General features: G+C 59.0%; 1 protein-coding gene across 9 annotated transcripts in view; it reads right to left on the bottom strand.

Annotated features, from left to right (window-relative positions):
* CACNA1A (calcium voltage-gated channel subunit alpha1 A) overlaps positions 1-16,863 on the bottom strand; it is a 172,058-nt gene that overhangs the window by 53,668 nt on the left and 101,527 nt on the right. For 7 of the 9 annotated variants that reach the window (XM_034792246.1, XM_034792250.1, XM_034792252.1 and 4 more), the window contains exons 18-24: positions 15,480-16,310; positions 14,309-14,766; positions 11,241-11,379; positions 10,601-10,730; positions 7,770-7,829; positions 5,770-5,876; positions 2,013-2,024 (exon numbers count right to left, since the gene is read on the bottom strand). In XM_034792246.1, coding sequence (XP_034648137.1) covers positions 2,013-2,024; positions 5,770-5,876; positions 7,770-7,829; positions 10,601-10,730; positions 11,241-11,379; positions 14,309-14,766; positions 15,480-16,310 — 1,737 coding nt within the window. The remainder of the gene's footprint in view (positions 1-2,012; positions 2,025-5,769; positions 5,877-7,769; positions 7,830-10,600; positions 10,731-11,240; positions 11,380-14,308; positions 14,767-15,479; positions 16,311-16,863) is intronic. The other 2 variants (XM_034792254.1, XM_034792251.1) reach the window with 1 other exon arrangement.

Below are 16,863 nucleotides of genomic sequence, written 5' to 3'. Positions count from 1 at the left end.
ACACCTCCACAAAGAGAGAAGGCAAGGAAGAAGGAACTCCTCCGCTGGGGAGCGGGGAAGGTCCCTTCACCGGGTGTTTGCTCTTCTACGGCATCTTTCATCCAAGGACCTCAAAGCTCTTTACCAAGGTCGGTATCATTAGCCCCATTCAATACATGGGGAAACTGAGGTACTGAGTGGGGAAAGGACTTACCTATGGCTACTTCAGGAATTAGTGGCACAGGCACAAACAGAACTCAGGAGTCCTGGCTTCTGATCCTCTGCTCTAACCACCAGAGCACACTCCCACTTGGAAGTGGAAACCGAACCCAGGAGCCCTGGCTCCCAGCACTAACCACTAAAGTACATCGTCCCCACTTCTTACAAACAGCTGTGGCAAATGGCGAGCACCGGGAGAACAATGGGGTGGGTCACATCCAGGGAGATGGGGACTTCAGTCTGGTCTATTCAGTAGTTTTCCCTACTGTGAAATTCCTTTAATCATCTCCCATCACTGCACACACACGGTTTTTTTTTTTACCACTAGTGAAAGGGGCTGGGGTGCGGGCCCTGGAGCCTGAACATGTCCTGGCTACAGGTACAAGCCAGGCAGCTTCCCCATGCACACCCTGCCAACTGTGATCCCTGTTGTGGGGGGCAGGGGGTGAAGCCTTCATGGCCTGTTCAATCCTGGCTTTGTTGGCGAGGCTGCCAATGAAAAGGGGCGGGGATCGCTGATTGTGACGGTGGTGGTTTGGGGCCATAGACATCTGTCCCACGGGGATCAAGGCTGAGACCCAGCAAATTCATTCCTCACAGAGGCCTCATCATCCACATTTTATAGACAGGAAAACTGAGACACAGAGTGGCTATGCCACTTACCTACGGCTACTTTGGGAGTTACCAGCACAGGCGCAAACAGAACCTAGGAGTCCTGTGGCTGGCAGATGGGACCGATGTCTGGTGATAGGAAAAGTCCCTATTTATTATTAGCTGCACACTAAGAAGCCCTGTGTTCTAACGGCCCATTCCCTAGAAGGGGCAGGACGGGAGCGCCTTCCAGCCCCAGGTCTCAGCGCAAACTGCCTGGCACCCTCAGCTCCTCTTCTCCCCAGCACAGATTGGGCCGTATGGACAGATCCAGTCCAGAAAGTGCTGGATGTAGGAAAATCCAATAACACGGGGCCTGGTTCCCAGCCTGGGACAGGGGTGACGCGCTGATCATGGGTGCCTCCAGTATACGGCCCAGAGCCGGCCCCAGCATGGAGGGGTGGAGTGGAACTGCTTCATGCCGAGCTGATGGGGACTGGTGATTGTTCCCACGGGGCTTCTCACTGTGAGTTGCCTTGCTGCTCATAATTACACTTTATCCATCACTAGCCCCTGTAAGGGACTTTGCAAACATTCATTCACCCTCACACCACCCACTGGGCGAGGGGTCAATCAGCATTATCCCCATTTCAGAGAAGGGGGAAGTGAAGCACAGAGAGAGAAACTGATTTGACCTAGGTCGCACAGCGCATCAGTGGCAGAGCTGGGGATAGAACCCAGGAGTCTTAGCTCCCAGTTCCCCATGTTCTAACCACTAGACCCCACTCCCCTACCAGAACTGGGAACAGAACACAGGCATTCTGCCTCCTAGTTCCCTGCCCGTAGCAATGGACCCCACTCCCTTTTCTCAGTAGGTCACCAGGTGCGGATTTCAAAGGAACAATATTGCGAAAGGCACCAAAGTGTTGTGTACAAGGAAATCATGTCCTTAGAGGGGACCCACTGTCCCATTTTGGGAGACCCCGTTCCAGCACAGGACCGAGACAGAGGCAACAGGGTGCCTTATGCATGGGGAACAAAGAAATCTGGGTGGGTGTCCAGCAGAAGGGTCAATGACAAGAACCGACCTGAACGCGTGATGGACAGATCCTCCCATTCAAAGCAACGCATGATCATGAGCACAGGGAAATAAAGAGAACATAGATAGAATGTGTACGAGAGAGAAAGAGAGAGAGAGAGAGAGAGAGAGAGAAAGACTTTACCGTGAGCTGCTCCTGTGTCAGGTGGCAGTGAAAGGGGAAAGACAAGGAGAGGTGAGTGACAACCAGAGAGAAAACACACGAGACGCACCCCAACAAAAACCACCAAATGGGCTGTCCCCACACCGGCGCTGCTCTTGGAACCCCCAGCGCCCTGCTCAGGGCTTCGCACATGCTCCTCCTCTTTCACCTCCTGGCCAGGAGATGGACTGAGCTGATGGGCTGAGCAAGGTCAGGAGGCCGGTGTCAGGAGAACCTGAAAGCCAGACCAAGGCTTGACAGCTGGATCCAGATTCTGGTACCAAACAGGACCTTTTCCAACCACTGGAGGATTCCCTGCGTGTGGACGAGCTCTAAAATCATGAACAGAGGGACAAATCCTCAGGGTTTACTCCTCCCTTACTCTGGGTTTGGCCTGTCCTTACTCGGACAACACTACTAGAGAAGTCAACGAAATTGAGGACAACTGGCCAAACTGTGACTTCATTACTCCAGATTTACTCACTCCTTACTTGGGCAAAACTCCCAATGAAGTTAAATAAATGGAGGGCGGTGTAAGTCAGCAGAGGTGCATTGACTTCAATACAGGTGTGTTGACAGATACTAGCTTTTGGCCCCCTGGCACCACAGCCTCTGCTCTCAGTTACATTGGTGTAACCGCTGACTTCAGGGAAGATACCCTGGATTTCCGCCAGTGTGGAAGGAGAATCGGGCCAGACATCACATACGAAGGCAAGCCCAAGTGTAGCAATCAGCGCTCCTCAGGCCTCTTGCCGCCAGCCCAGCTCGGAATAACCGTGGTCAGAGTAGCTTGTGGCAGAGCTAGAATCCAGCTGTCGAGACCCTGGGATGGTTGGTACTGATAACATGGTACGGCGGAGAGCAGCATACACAACCAAGGGAGACAGTAATGCGGCACAGCAGAACATCAAGAGCTACTTTTCTTGGGTTACCAAAATGGCTCAAACGGGTTCTAGGCTAGTGATGGAATCGAAACTGACATGAAACAGGGTGAAATAAACAAGGCTAACAGTGGGGAGAGAGGTGGGGAGGGGGAAAGCTGAGAGCGCTCTTCAGGAGAGGCAGGTGGATTCAATCAATGGGGGAAACGTCTCTCTGGCAGGGGTGAGCAAACTGACTGGAAAAGCTCCCCATGTGCCCCCCACCCCATAGCCTTTTCGGATGGGTCTGAAATGTTCGGTTAACCCTTTCAAACCCATTCTTCCCTATATCTGCAGGGCCGCTTGATGGATTAGATGCAAAATGGGTCTTGGCTCCACCAACACACTCCACTCCCCCAAATTACACAGCCCAGCTGCCACCCACCCCCCCCCCCCCCCCCCCCCCCCCCGTGACTATGGATTCCACCCCTGATTTCACCAAACACTCCTAGAGGCATGCTGGTCATACCACCCGGCCTCAGATCCAAAGGGAAAAAGGCAGGTCTGGTGAGATCTCCCTGGTCGGCATGCTTTGGAGGGACACCCAGCCCGCATCCCTGCCGTTACAACTACCGGGGTGCAGAACCACTGGGGCGCAGGTTTACCCTGGCCACACATTCTTCTTTTCTGCCCCTCCCCGTCCTCTACATCTCCCTGAACTGTGCACGTGGGCTCCTGTGAAGATGGCAGAGCCAGTCTCGGGTGCTCTTTGGGAGGAGGGGAATGGCTGTGCCTGCCCCAAGGCCCGTCGCACCAGCCAAGCTAGCCCCCAGGGACTAGGATGCAAGGCTACGGACGGCCCTGACTCTCGCCTACACCAGTGTCACTCCAGCGGCATGACTCCGGGGTGCGGGAGAGGGGAACCAGGTGCCAGAGCTCTGCTTCAGCCCAGCTCAGAACGAACTCTCTCTAGAGAGTCAGGGTATTTAACGAGCAGGGGGCCCCCTCTCCACCCCACCTCACTGCAGCGGCAGCTGCTCGTCCTGGATGGGGACACGGCCTTCACAGCCTGAGCTTTGCATTCCCCTCCCTGCTCCTGCACAGGCCAGGGCACATCATCCCTGCAAACCCTGGGTTTCCCCAGGGAACGGACAGACCCTGAAGCCTGGGGGATGCATCAAGACCACTGGGCTCTGGTCCAAACCCCGGCCGTGGGAAGGTGTCTCTCCCAGTCCTGTCCCAAAGGACCAAGCACTCCAGGTTCTGGGACCTATTTTGGCCTCTCTGCCAACGAGGAGTCCAATTAAGGCCGCTGGCAATGGTGTTTCATGGATGTGAAGTGGGGGCCTGGTCCCACTGGGGAAAAGGCTGAGACCCCTCAAACTCCTCGCATACACAGGCCATCAGATGGCCATTACCAACCCAGCCTCGACTGCTCTCGTGCCCTCCAAGTGAGCAGGCAGCACCAAATGCCCCGACGCGGCCAGTCCTCGGGCACGGCGGGCACCGAAAAGGGACGGCTCGGCCAACAGACCCAGCAGTTTGCCCAGCTCCACACAGAGGGTCAGGAATGGCAGGGGAAGCCCGCGTGCCTCCCAGCACAGACCATGCAGGGGGAGGATCAATCGGTGGGACAGCGCCGGGCATGCGGGGGGAGTGGGGAGATGCACATTCTGGGGGTGCAGCCGGCTGTACCATCCAGCCCATTCTCCCTGCCCACTAGCAGTGACTCTCAGGGGTCCCAGCAGGCAGTCAGGAGACATGGTGCTCAGCTGTTTCCCTGCAGCAGGAGAGCTCGCCACTGGGGGTGCCACACGGGGGCTGGAGATGACCCACCAGGATCCCGAGGGCTCTCCTGGCTCACGTGTCTGTTTACATACGTCCTTCCAGAATGACCGCATGACCCCAACCATTTGCTGACCCTTATGTGTTGCTTCATCGGGGCACAGAAGCTGCTCATGGGTTGAACAAACCAACACTGGAAACTCAGTTCCTAATCCACTGAACTGGTGCAATTCTAGCTTCTCTAGCGGTACGGGCCCGCATGGGCTGGGTCGCACAACCTGCCAGGAGTGGCTGGTCCCAGCACCCTCTCACCACGTGAGAGATGGACAAGCAGCAGGGCCCAGCATCAGTCACAGAGCTGGGAAGGAGAACCCAGAAGTGCTCTAATGACCACAGCACACTCCTTTCCAGAGCCAGGGATAGACCCCAGGAGTCCTGACTCCCAGACACCCGCTCCCCACGCTCTAACCCCTGGACCTCACTCCCCTTCTGGAGCTAAGGAAAGATCCAGGAGCCACCCTGCTCTAACTACTAGACCCCAGTCCTGCACTTGAGAATCACCCAGGAGTTGGTGCTCCAGATTTACTGAGCCGCTCCTGCTGGGCTCTGACTAGCACAGCGAAACCCTTTCTCCAAACAGGTCCTCGCCGCCCCTGGGCTTTTGTTCAGCAAGGGATCTGCCGGACCAGTCATCACTGTGCTAACGATTTGGGTGGCATCATAGTGCAAGGCCCTGAGAATCCTGCTGCCGAAGCCAGCAGCGCTGGGCCTGACCTGGGGCTGCGTGCACCGGGCTCCCTTCCGGGGAGCTCCTGCTTGAGACCCCGTTCCTTTGGCCCTGCGGACGAGGCCCTGGTTGTGGGGACTGCATGGCTAGGATGGACAGCCATTACCTGGCCCTTGGGAGCGGCTCCACGTGCTAGGGGCATCCCAAGCTGGCGGGGAGGTCGCTCCGCCATTCCATGCATGCTCTGGGGGGGTTGGCAGCGAAAGGGGGCGCCCTGTCATGCAACGAGCAAATTGGGGCCTTCCCCACCTGCCCAGCCAGGAGCTGGGTTTGGGGAGGAGTGCGAGAGCTCCAGCAAGAAACTCACGTGAAGGCAAAGGCCACCAGAGCTCCGCTGACCACGATGAAATCCAGGATGTTCCACAGGTCCCGGAAATAGGCGCCTTGGTGAAGAACCAGCCCCAGGTCGACCATCTGTGGCAGGGAGCGGAGCACAGGCAGAGGGTCAGCGGGGCGGCTCACTCCGTGCTGGCCGCTGCTGAGGGGGAAAAGGCTGCTCCCCTTTCCAATCACACCTTGCTCCGCTCAGCCCCAGGTCCCAACGCGCTCGGCAGAGCAGGGGCCAACCCACTACCTTCCTTTCACACTGAGGGAAACTGAGGCACCGTGTGGGGACGTAACTTACTCAAGGGAGGGTTGGGACCAAGTCTCCTGAGTCTAGAAGGAGCCAGGCCTGTTCTGCTCGCCAGACGGAGGGACAAGAGCCACTCAGCAGCTGGCAACATCTGGGCTTTAAGGGCAATTCTTTCTTCCCAAGCTTAATTCAAACGAACCCAGAGGCAACCCTGCCACTGCTGAGCGCCCCCCAGTGACTGAGAGGGGGAACTTGGTCTCCAGCTCCCTGCTCCTCGTCCAGGGCCCCCATCTCCTCAGCGCTCTCTGCGGCTCTTTGCTGCTGCTTCCTGGGGCGCTTCGTTTCAGAAGCCAGCCCTGTTGTCACATGAAGGAGACGGGGTCCTGTTGGCTGCCTCCGGCTCCTTCCATCCCAGCGTCCGCCCCAGCAGATAGTCCCGTCTTCGCACACAGGATCCCCCCACCCCCCGAGTTCTCCGGGGCTCAACGTGCCCCTTTGCACAGCCACAGACATCCCTCTGCCGCTACCCTGCCTAGCCCTTCCCTGGGCTGGATTCCAGACCTCCAGCCCTCCGTTATGGGTTTGCCCCACACCTCCCCGCCCCCCTTCCAGCTCTGCATGCCTCATCCCCCCTCAGCTGCGCGGGAAGGAAATGCCGGCAGAGCCACTGGGAGGGACCAGTCTCCTCTCTCAGCTTCTCCCGCTCCAAGTCACCCCTTCCCTGTCCAGGCTCCAGGATGAGGCTCCAGACCAGGGGTCTCAAACTCAAATGACCATAAGGGCCACATGAGGATTAGTACATTGGCCCGAGGGCCACATTACTGACACCTCCCCCACCGCCGCCCTCAGCCCCGCCCCCACTCCACCCCTTCCATGAGGCCCCGCCCCTGCCCCACCTCTTCCCACCCCTTCTCTGCCCCCATTCCAACCCCTTCCCCGAAATCCCCACCCCCAGGGAGTGCAGGAGGGGTGTGGGGTGTGGTGGGGGCTCAGGGCAGGGAGTTGGGGTGTGGGGTGCAGGAGGGGTGAGGGGTACAGCACAGGGTCAGGGTGCAGAGTGTGGCAGGGGGCTCAGGGCAGGGGGCTGGGGTGCAAGAGGGGTACAGGGTGCAGCAGGGGGCTCAGGGCAGGGGTCAGGGTGCAGGAGGGGTGCACGGTACGGCAGGGGGCTCAGGGCAGGGGGTTCAGCTGCAGGAGGGGTTTGGGGGGCAGGATCGGGCCCGGCGTGGCCAACTGGAGCTGCTGGGGGCGCTGCCTGAAGCAACAGCCACACACAGCCCCTCCGCCCCCCCTTCCCGCCTATTCCCGGAGCTGCACAGGGCAGGGCAGGCAGGGAGCCTGCCCTGCTCCCGGTGCTCGTCCGGCCGCTCTGGTAAACACTGGGGGGCTGCGAGGGGCTCGCGGGCCGCAGAAAATCACCCCGCAGGCCGCGTGTTTGAGACCCCTGCTCCAGACCTATCGGGCCACTCCATCCCCTCCTCTCAGGCTGGAGGCCCGCCCGGGGAAGAACTGACGGGTGGTCCATACACACAGCATCCGCCCTGTTACACTGATCCCCACCTGGGTGGGTAACATGGGAGGGTGAGCTCATCCTTTCTCTGCAGCAGCACCAGGGGGAACCCACAGGGCTGGTGGCTGGCTCAGACACCGGAGAGATCTCCTGCCCTGGCTGCAGTGGGTAAGTTCTCCCCTCCCCGCGATACGGTCCAAGCCCCGGTCCCTGCTGGACTCACCTTAATGACCATCTCAAAAGTGAAGACACCCGTGAAGACGTAGTCAAAATAGCGCAGAACCTTTGGGGGAGAAGAGAGGGAGGATCTCAAACGCTCCTCTGGCTCCCCTTGCTAGCACCCCAGGGCAGGAGGAGACCCTGCCTTCATCACACTGCAGCCGGGGCCCGGCCTAGCCAGCCCAGCATCCCCGGCTGAGGCTGGCGCAAGGGGGCCAGGCAGTGTCTATTCCAGCAGTGGTTTGAGGAGGCTGTCTGAGACCCACCAGGCTCACAGCGCGCAGAAGCCACCAACTAAGTGTTCCAAGGGGAACGGCCCAGATTCAGACCAGTGATAGCCCATTCCCAACCCTGTGCTGCCTCCAGGAGCAACGCCAGGCCTATGGAGTGCAGGCGTCGCATCTCCCCACGGGTCGCTGGTGGGTGCTTCCATGGGGATGGGGTTTTCAGCCCCCCGTGCCATTAGGGTCCCCACTCATACTCTTAGGCTGGGTGCAACCTGTGGCCATAGATACCCTGGGCACTCCCAGCGAGTGTCCAGGTGGGAGCCCTGTTGTCCTAGTCAGACACCAACATGGGTTCTCTCTGTTCCATCTCCCTCAAACTCCCCCTCAGCAGTTACAGGCAGACAGAGGATTCTCCTTCACTTCCTGACCCAGCATGTTGTGCTGCCCTGGAGCCTGGGTGTTAAACAGCTGCTGTGCCCCACCCCAGAGGGGGCTGCATTGTCACGGTGAGTGCGTGATCCCTGTGAGGTGCTGCTGTGTGGCTGTCGAAGAGCTGTTGTGCCCCACCCCAGAGGGGGCTGCATTGTCACGGTGAGTGCGTGATCCCTGTGAGGTGCTGCTGTGTGGCTGTCGAAGAGCTGTTGTGCCCCACCCCAGAGGGGGCTGCATACTAGCGCCAGGCAGAGCCATTCTTTGTGTTCAGTTCACACAAGCCTTTAGGAGCCCTCCTTTGGAGATGCACCAGCTTGTTATCACCCTCACCTGGCCTGCAGAAGTGGCGAGCGGGGAAGGGGAAAGCGGAGAAGGCACGGGACTTGGCTGAGACCCACTTCCCCGCCCCTTTGGGGATGCTGCTCTAATTCTTTCCCTCTGCTCTCCCCAGCAGGCCTGTGCGTGCGGGAGTTGGCCAGCCTGGCTCTCAGAGAGGAAACTGCAGTGTCAGCTACCGGGAGAGCTGGGTGGTGATTTATGGAGCTCTCACTCTCGGCTGCCTCCCTCCTAACCTACTTTAGCACAGCTGCAGTGCTGCAGAAAAGCAAGAGGAAGGGCAGAGGCCTTTGGCTTTATTTTGGGAAGGGGGCAGGGTGCTAACAGTTGCACCTCCTGTGCCGGGCTCCAATGCCAGGGGGTGGCACCGGGGCAGCCTGCTTCCTGTTCACTCCCCAGGCACTGTCTCTCTAGCTTTCAGTGTCAGATTAGCCCTGCAGAAAGTTGCCAGTTTGGCATCCCTAGAGATTGGAGGGCATAGCCTGGGGGGCAGCAGGGCAAGCTCCCCCCATATGCCACTCCCACCAATATGCCTCAGCCATGCTGCAAAGATCCCTTGTTAGGGGTGTTAAGAACATAAGAATGGCCACCCTGGGTCAGATCAATGGTCCATCTAGTCCAGTATCCTGTCCTCTGACAGTGGCCAATGCCAGGTGCCCAGAGGGAGTGAACCTAACTGGTAATGATCAAGTGATCTCTCTCCTGCCATCCATCTCCACCCTCTGACAAACAGAGGCTAGGGACACCATTCCTTACCCGTCCTGGCTAACAGCCATTAATGGACTTAACCTCCATGAATTTATCCAGTTCTCTTTTAAACGCTGTTATAGTCCTAGCCTTCACAACCTCCTCAGGCAAGGAGTTCCACAAGTTGACTGTGCGCTGTGTGAAGAAGAACTTCCTTTTATTTGTTTTAAACCTGCTGCCCATTAATTTCATTTGGTGGCCCCTAGTTCTTGTATTATGGGAACAAGTAAATAACTTTTCCTTATTCACTTTCTCCACACCAGTCATGATTTTATATACCTCTATCATATCCCCCCTTAGTCTCCTCTTTTCCAAGCTGAAAAGTGCTAGCCTCTTTAATCTCTCTTCATGTGGGACCCGTTCCAACCCCTTAATCATTTTAGTTGCCCTTCTCTGAACCTTTTCTAATGCCAGTATATCTTTTTTGAGATGTGGGCGTACCATCGATTTATATAAGGGCAGTAAGATACTCTCCATCTTATTCTCTATCCCCTTTTTAATGATTCCTAACATCCTGTTTGCTTTTTCGATCGCCTCTGCACACTGCGCGGATGTCTTCAGAGAACTATCCACGATAACGCCAAGATCTTTTTCCTGATTCGTTGTAGCTAAATTAGCCCCCATCATATTGTATGTATAGTTGGGGTTATTTTTCCCAATGTGCATTACTTTACATTTATCCACATTAATTTTCATTTGCCATTTTGTTGCCCAATCACTTAGTTTTGTGAGATCTTTTTGAAGTTCTTCAGTCTGCTTTGGTCTTAACTATCTTGAGCAGTTTAATATCATCTGCAAACTTCGCCACCTCACTGTTTACCCCTTTCTCCAGATCTTTCATGAATAAGTTGAATAGGATTGGTCCTAGGACTGACCCTATGGAGAACACCACTAGGGTCCCCTCTCCATTCTGAGAATTTACCATTAATTCCTACCCTTTGTTCCTGGTCTTTTAACCAGTTCTCAGTCCATGAAAGGACCTTCCCTTTTATCCCATGGCATCCGAGATAGGTTTTAACTGCATTACCTAGAAAGGCAGAAGCCCTCAGCCTCCGTGGGGGTAGGGCGGCCTCGGCTCAGCGGCAGGACTTACGTTGTTCCGGGTAGCATTGGGCTGCACGGGGTCCTCAGCGGCCAGCGCGATGCTGCTCATGGCGATCACCATCAGGATGCACATCTCAAAGTACCGCAGGTTCACGATGTAATGGCAGAGCCTGCGGAACCTGGCCGGGCAAAGACGGCACATGGCACTCAGGGCCAGGGGCACCCAGACTCACTGTGTACGCCCACCCTGGAGCAGACCACTGCGCCCCTCTGACCTGGTATCCCCCCCACCCTGGAGCAGACCAATGCGCCCCTCTGACCTGGTATCCCCCTCACCCTGGAGCAGACCAATGGGCCCCTCTGGGCCAGCCGTCCCCACTCCTTGCCACACCAGATCAGGATCACAGTTCACGAAGCCAATAGCTGACCCCCAGCCATGGTCAATAGTTGATGTTTCAGAGTAAGGAGCAAACCCCCACAATGCACCTGGCCAGCTACGCCGTGCTGCCGGGATCCCCCCACTCCCGCAGGCCAGACGCTCACCCTTCAGTCTGAAGCAGGGAATTCAAACACAGGAGGGTTGGATAGCCATTGGCCTCCTTTCCTCACTTAGGGGGAGTGGTTCTGTTCCTGGCATGGGCCCACCGTCTGCCCGCTCAATTCCCCGCCCCGACAAGAGCCGTACTCACGGATTGGTGGTGGAGAGGATGAACATGGAGCTATAGGGAACCATGGGCTTGGGCCCATTCTCCTCCTGCTCGCCATCCTCCTCCTCTTTCTTCTCTTCCTCCTTCTTTGGCAGTGGGTCTGGATTGGCGTTTTTATTCACTGCACAGGGGAGAAGGACGAAGTGAAGTGACGTGGTCAGCACCGACCTGGGACCCCGGAACCAGACACGGCACAGCCGCTGCCTTCCTGCCAGCCTACAGGGGAGCTAATGTCATCCCTGCAGACACGGGCGGGGAGACCCGGGCCTGGCAACCATCACCTGAGCCTAGTGCTGCCGGGGGGCGCCCCCCGGGCCCTGTTCTGCATCACTCTGTAACACTCACAGCATGCTGCCTCCCCGTGCATGGGGCTAGGGTTCAGGCCAGAGAGCTCCCTATCCCTCCGCAGGAAGGGGAGCTCAGGTGAGTCACACACACAGAGTCTCGGGGACACACACACACACACACGCACAGAGCCTCGGGGACACACACACACACACACAAATTGGCTCGGGGATGGACACACACACAGCCTCAGGGACAGGGACGGACACACACACACACACAGAGCCTTGGGGATGGACAGACAAACACACACACACACACACACACTCCTAGGACATACACACACACACACACACACACAGCCTCAGGGACAGGGACGGACAAACACAGACACACAGCCTCAGGAACAGGGACACACACACACACACACAGAGCCTCAGGGACAGGGACGGACACACACACACACAGCCTCAGGGACATGGACAGACACACACACACACAAACAGGGACTCGGGGACGGACACACACACACACAGGCTCGGGGACAGACTCACACACACAGAGCCTTGGGGGGACACATGCGCACACACCCACATAGGGTGTCTCCAAAGGGTACCCTTGTGGCACTGTGGCTCCAAGAGGCAATACACGGCCATAGTACCCCAGAGCTTCAGGCCAGAAGGGACCATCGGACCCTCTCGCTTGACCTGTGTGGTCACTGCCACTGACCCAGCGACTTCAGCAGGACTGAAGAGACACCGTGGTGGCCACAGGCAGAGAACCCCCAGTGCGCGACGCCTCAGCCATGGCAGGGAACTGATTAGAAGAGACCCGCCCAGAGGGACCCCGCAGGTGCCCCACACCCCATACAGCAGATGTAGGTGAACCCTCCACCCCCCAAAGTCCCTGCCAATCTGACCTGGGGGAAATTCCTTCCCCACCCCAGATCCGGCAACCCTCAGCACCTGAGCCAGACCCACAGCCTGGCTCTGTCCCCACTCGGAGCCCCGACCCACACAACCGGTGCCTGTCTGCCTATGCCGGAGCTCTGATCCCTTCAGGGCTGATTTGTCTCCTAGAGGCTATAGGCGCCGCCTTCTGCTCGCCCCGGTGGGTGCTCGACCCCTCCCGCCCCAACTCCACCCCTGCCCCACCCCCATTCCAACCCCTTCCCCAAAGTCCCTGCCCCAACTCCGCCCCCTCCCTGCCCTTATTCCGACTCCTTCCCCAAATCCCCGCCCCGGCCCTTCCTCCTCCCCCCTCCCTCCCAGAGCTTGCTACGCTGCCAAACAGCTGTTTGGCCGTGGCAAGTGCTGAGAGGTAGACGGAGGAGCGGGGACGCGGCGCGTTCAGGGGAGGAGGTGGAGGTGGGACAGGGGCAGCTTGACTGCCGGTGGGTGCAGAGCACCCACTAATTTTTCCCATGGGTGCTCCAGGGATGGAGTATCCACGGAGTCAGCGCCTATGCTAGAGGCCCCACCTGATGGACATGGGCTACTTCCCCCCTAAATTGGGACCAGCCCTGAATCTCAGGAGAGATGCCCCCATGGATCTCACTCTCACACGTAAGAACGGCCAGACTGGGTCAGACCAAAGGTCCATCTAGCCCAGTATCCTGTCCTCTGACAGTGGCCAGTGCCAGGTGCCCCAGAGGGAATGAACAGAACAGGGAATTATCAAGTGATCCATTCCCTGTCGCGCATTCCCAGCTTCTGACAAACAGAGGCTAAGGACACCATCCCTGGAGGAAGAGGAGGGGCATGAAGCTACGCAGCCTCTGTGAGGTAGATAGAAGGGTTGGGGGAATTCTTGGGTAGCTGCACAAACCGAGCTGGTCTTGTAAGGTTTTTTGGTTGGTGGGTTGCTTGCACCGGGGTGTTACTGCAGAGCGACCCTGGCTCTGAACTCTGGAATCGAAAGCACAACATGCATGGAACTACTGAGACTTTTCAGATGCAACGGAGCAGGGACGCAGGGCAGATCCATCCAACCTTGCAGGGTCCATTTAACACTGAACTCTAGCCACCCCGTTGGCTGGGGCCTGGCCAGGGATGGATACCATCTCTGCAGAGCTACACGTCTGGGGAGGAGCTATGGATTGGGCTGGGCTTGGGGGCTGAGTTTGTGATGGCATTTGCCTGCCCCCCCATCAGTGCTCAGACCCCAACAATAAGGAGATTTTGAAGACAGTCTTTTGGAAAAGAGCTCAAAGCACATTTCAAAGACAGGTCAATACCATTATCCTCACTATCCACTAAGCCAGAGGTTTACAAACTGTGGGGCGTGGAGGGATGTTTGGGGGGAGAGGCGGGGGACGGAGCGAGCGGCAACACCAGGTGCTTTGGGGAGGAAGCACCATCTCCACCCCGACTCACCTCACCAGGCCATCAAGCCTGTGGGTCAGTGTCAACATCCACCGATTTCCACTCCTGGCAGCCTCCACGCCCAGAGACCATCACACGCGCCTTTCCCCACCCTGAAAGCCCGAGGGGGGAGGGGCAGGTATTGTGTCTATTTTTGTTTGGGTTGGGGGAGGGGAAGGCTCAGCTCAAAAAGTTTGAAAACCGCTGCACTAAGAAAGTCCCACTTTCCCCAGTGCCTAGGCTCGGGGTGGATCGAGCTCTTCCTCACGGCTCCTACGCTGGGGGCGGATCGAGCTCTTCCCCACGGCTCCTACGCTGGGAGCAGATCAAGCTCTGCCCCACAGCGCCTACGCTGGGGGCGGATCGAGCTCTGCCCCAGGGCACCCCCCATCCGGTGCCTACCTTGCACGACGATGTTGTTGATGGGTGGTGTGAAGGTGGCTGGGATATCCACTGTGGTGTGCTCCGGCTTCTTGGCAGCCTTAGCTGGGTTGTTCTGGGTGCTGGGGTTGGTGACAATAAGGCTGTTCTCGGGGGTTTTCGGGAGCCCGGGCTGGGGTGGGTTGCTGGGTGCCTGGCGGTTGGCAGCATTCTGGGAGTTGGGGGGCGGCTGGCCCAGGGTGCCAGGAAGGTTGTGGGATGCCCGGGTGGCCGTGCAGTTAGCATGGTGGCCCACCTTGGCTGGGCTCTGGAGGTGGCTGGCATTGTGGGGGGTTGAGGGCTCCGTGGTGGCTAGTTTGTTGTTCTTCATGTTGTCTATGTCCTCCGCCACCTGTGGCTCGTGGCGCCCCATGTCCTGCTGGATCGGCCGCGTGGTGGAGAGGTTCGGGCCGGGCACTGGGCTGGGGCCTTGGTTCTCTCTACCCAAAGGAAATGACGCAGATCAGAGTCAGGGAGTAGGAGGCCTCATCTCCCTTCTGAAAAACCTGGACAGCCTGCTGCTCTGGCCCCACTAACTGCTGGCTCAGGTGATCAGGGAATGGGACATGGGACCTTCCCCTCTAGGGGCACCAGCTCTGATTCGGCCCCAGGGTGGTGGTGGGGGACTGGCTGGCTAAGTGGGCAGTGCTGGTCAACGACTGACAATCACCTCCATCTGGGATGGCCCGTATGGAACCAGTTCTTGGGTCTCAGCCAGTTCCCAGAGGGACAAGTGTCGGGCGGATGTGGCCAAGCAGACCTTGGTGCCTGTCTGAAATGCTCCCATCAGCAGAGGGGACGGCGAAGAGCCTCCGGCTCGATAGCTGATACATCCCCCGTTGGCTCCACCCCTTGCTTCCCTTTTCCCAGCCCCTTACTCCTTCCTTGGCCCTGTTCTCCAGCCCTGTGCCCACTGCTGGCTGAGCGAGGGCCCTGCACTCTGAAGATGGGGAGCTCTGTCTCTGAAACAACCCCCCACCCCGATCTGGCTCCCCATTTTCCCCACAGCACCCCTCCGCCATGGTACAAAGTGAGGAGATCGGGATGCAGAATTCCCAATTCCCCCAGCCCCGTCCCCCCCAGCCTCATTGATTCCTGGCGGCTGTCATGTCCAGGGGCCCTTCCACCCCACCGCCCGGGTGCCCCCACTCACTTCCTGCGCCGGTGCCGCCTCTCCCTGTCATCCCTCTTGCTGTTCGTGTCATAGGTGGACTGCGCGGCGTGCCGGTGGCGCCGGCGTCTCTCCCCGTCGGGCTGCTCACCCTCCACGTCCCCGCGGGAGGGCCGGCTCCCTTCCCGGTGCCGCAGTCGCCGCTCCACCTTGCTGCCCTCGTCCCGGCCCCCGCCGCCCTCCTCTCCCATCCGGCGGTGGGCCCGCTGCCGCCGATGATCCCGCTCGCCCTCGGCCATCCGGGGCGACCCGCTGCGGCTCTCTTTGCTGCCCCCTTGCCGGTGCTGGTGCCTGCGGTGGGGGTCGACAGCTTGGATCCGCTCCGAGGCGCTGTCGCGGTAGCCCTGCTCCCGGCTGCTCTCGTAGCCCTGCTCCCGGTAGGTGCCGTCCTGGTTCAGACTGGTCTCCTTGCTCCCGCTGCGCTGCCGTCGGGCCTCAAGCCCCTCTGCATCAGGCTGCTCGTAGCTGCGGGAGCTGCTGAATTCCCGCGAGCGCTCGTGGTAGCGGGCCTGCTTGCGCAGGAAATCCTCAGCCCGCTGCTGGCTGAAGCGCTGCTCCAGAGAGGGCTCGTTGGGCCGGGTCTTGTTGGTGTTGTTGTTGCGGTTCTCCTGAGGGTCAACCACCAGGGGCCGGTCCAGGTGGGTCTTGATGTCAGGCCGCATGGCCCGGGCGTAGGTCACCTTCCACGGGTCCTCGGGGTCCATCTCATTGTACAGGGCTTCCCGGCTCGCCAGCAGATTGTGCTTCCGCATCTCACTCGTTCTCTGCTCCCAGACGGACTTGGAGGATTTTTGGTTCTTCTGCTGCTCTTTCCTGAAGCCAAAACAGGGACAGATTCTTGAAACACCTTTAGAATTGAGCTGCTTTTCCTCCCCAACCACAGCCAGCGCTCCTGCCCCCGCTCCCCACAGCGCCCCCTGCTGGGAGGGGCTGGGACCGGAGTAGCCAGGAGCTCCCCCACAGCCTGCGCTCTTGCCCGCTCCCCACAGCGCCCCCTGCTGGGAGGGGCTGGGACCGGAGTAGCCAGGAGCTCCCCCCACAGCCAGCGCTCCTGCCCCGCTCCCCACAGCGCCCCCTGCTGGGAGGGGCTGGGACCGGAGTAGCCAGGAGCTCCTCCCACAGCCAGTGCTCCTGCCCCGCTCCCCACAGCGCCCCCTGCTGGGAGGGGCTGGGACCGGAGTAGCCAGGAGCTCCTCCCACAGCCAGTGCTCCTGCCCCGCTCCCCACAGCGCCCCCTGCTGGGAGGGGCTGGGACCGGAGTAGCCAGGAGCTCCTCCCACAGCCAGTGCTCCTGCCCCGCTCCCCACAGCGCCCCCTGCTGGGAGGGGCTGGGACCGGAGTAGCCAGGAGCTCCCCCCACAGTCAG

This window comes from Trachemys scripta, chromosome 16 (genome assembly GCF_013100865.1).
Source record: "Trachemys scripta elegans isolate TJP31775 chromosome 16, CAS_Tse_1.0, whole genome shotgun sequence".
Taxonomy (NCBI): Eukaryota; Metazoa; Chordata; order Testudines; family Emydidae; genus Trachemys; species Trachemys scripta.
This window is presented reverse-complemented; position numbering and strand designations above follow the sequence as displayed.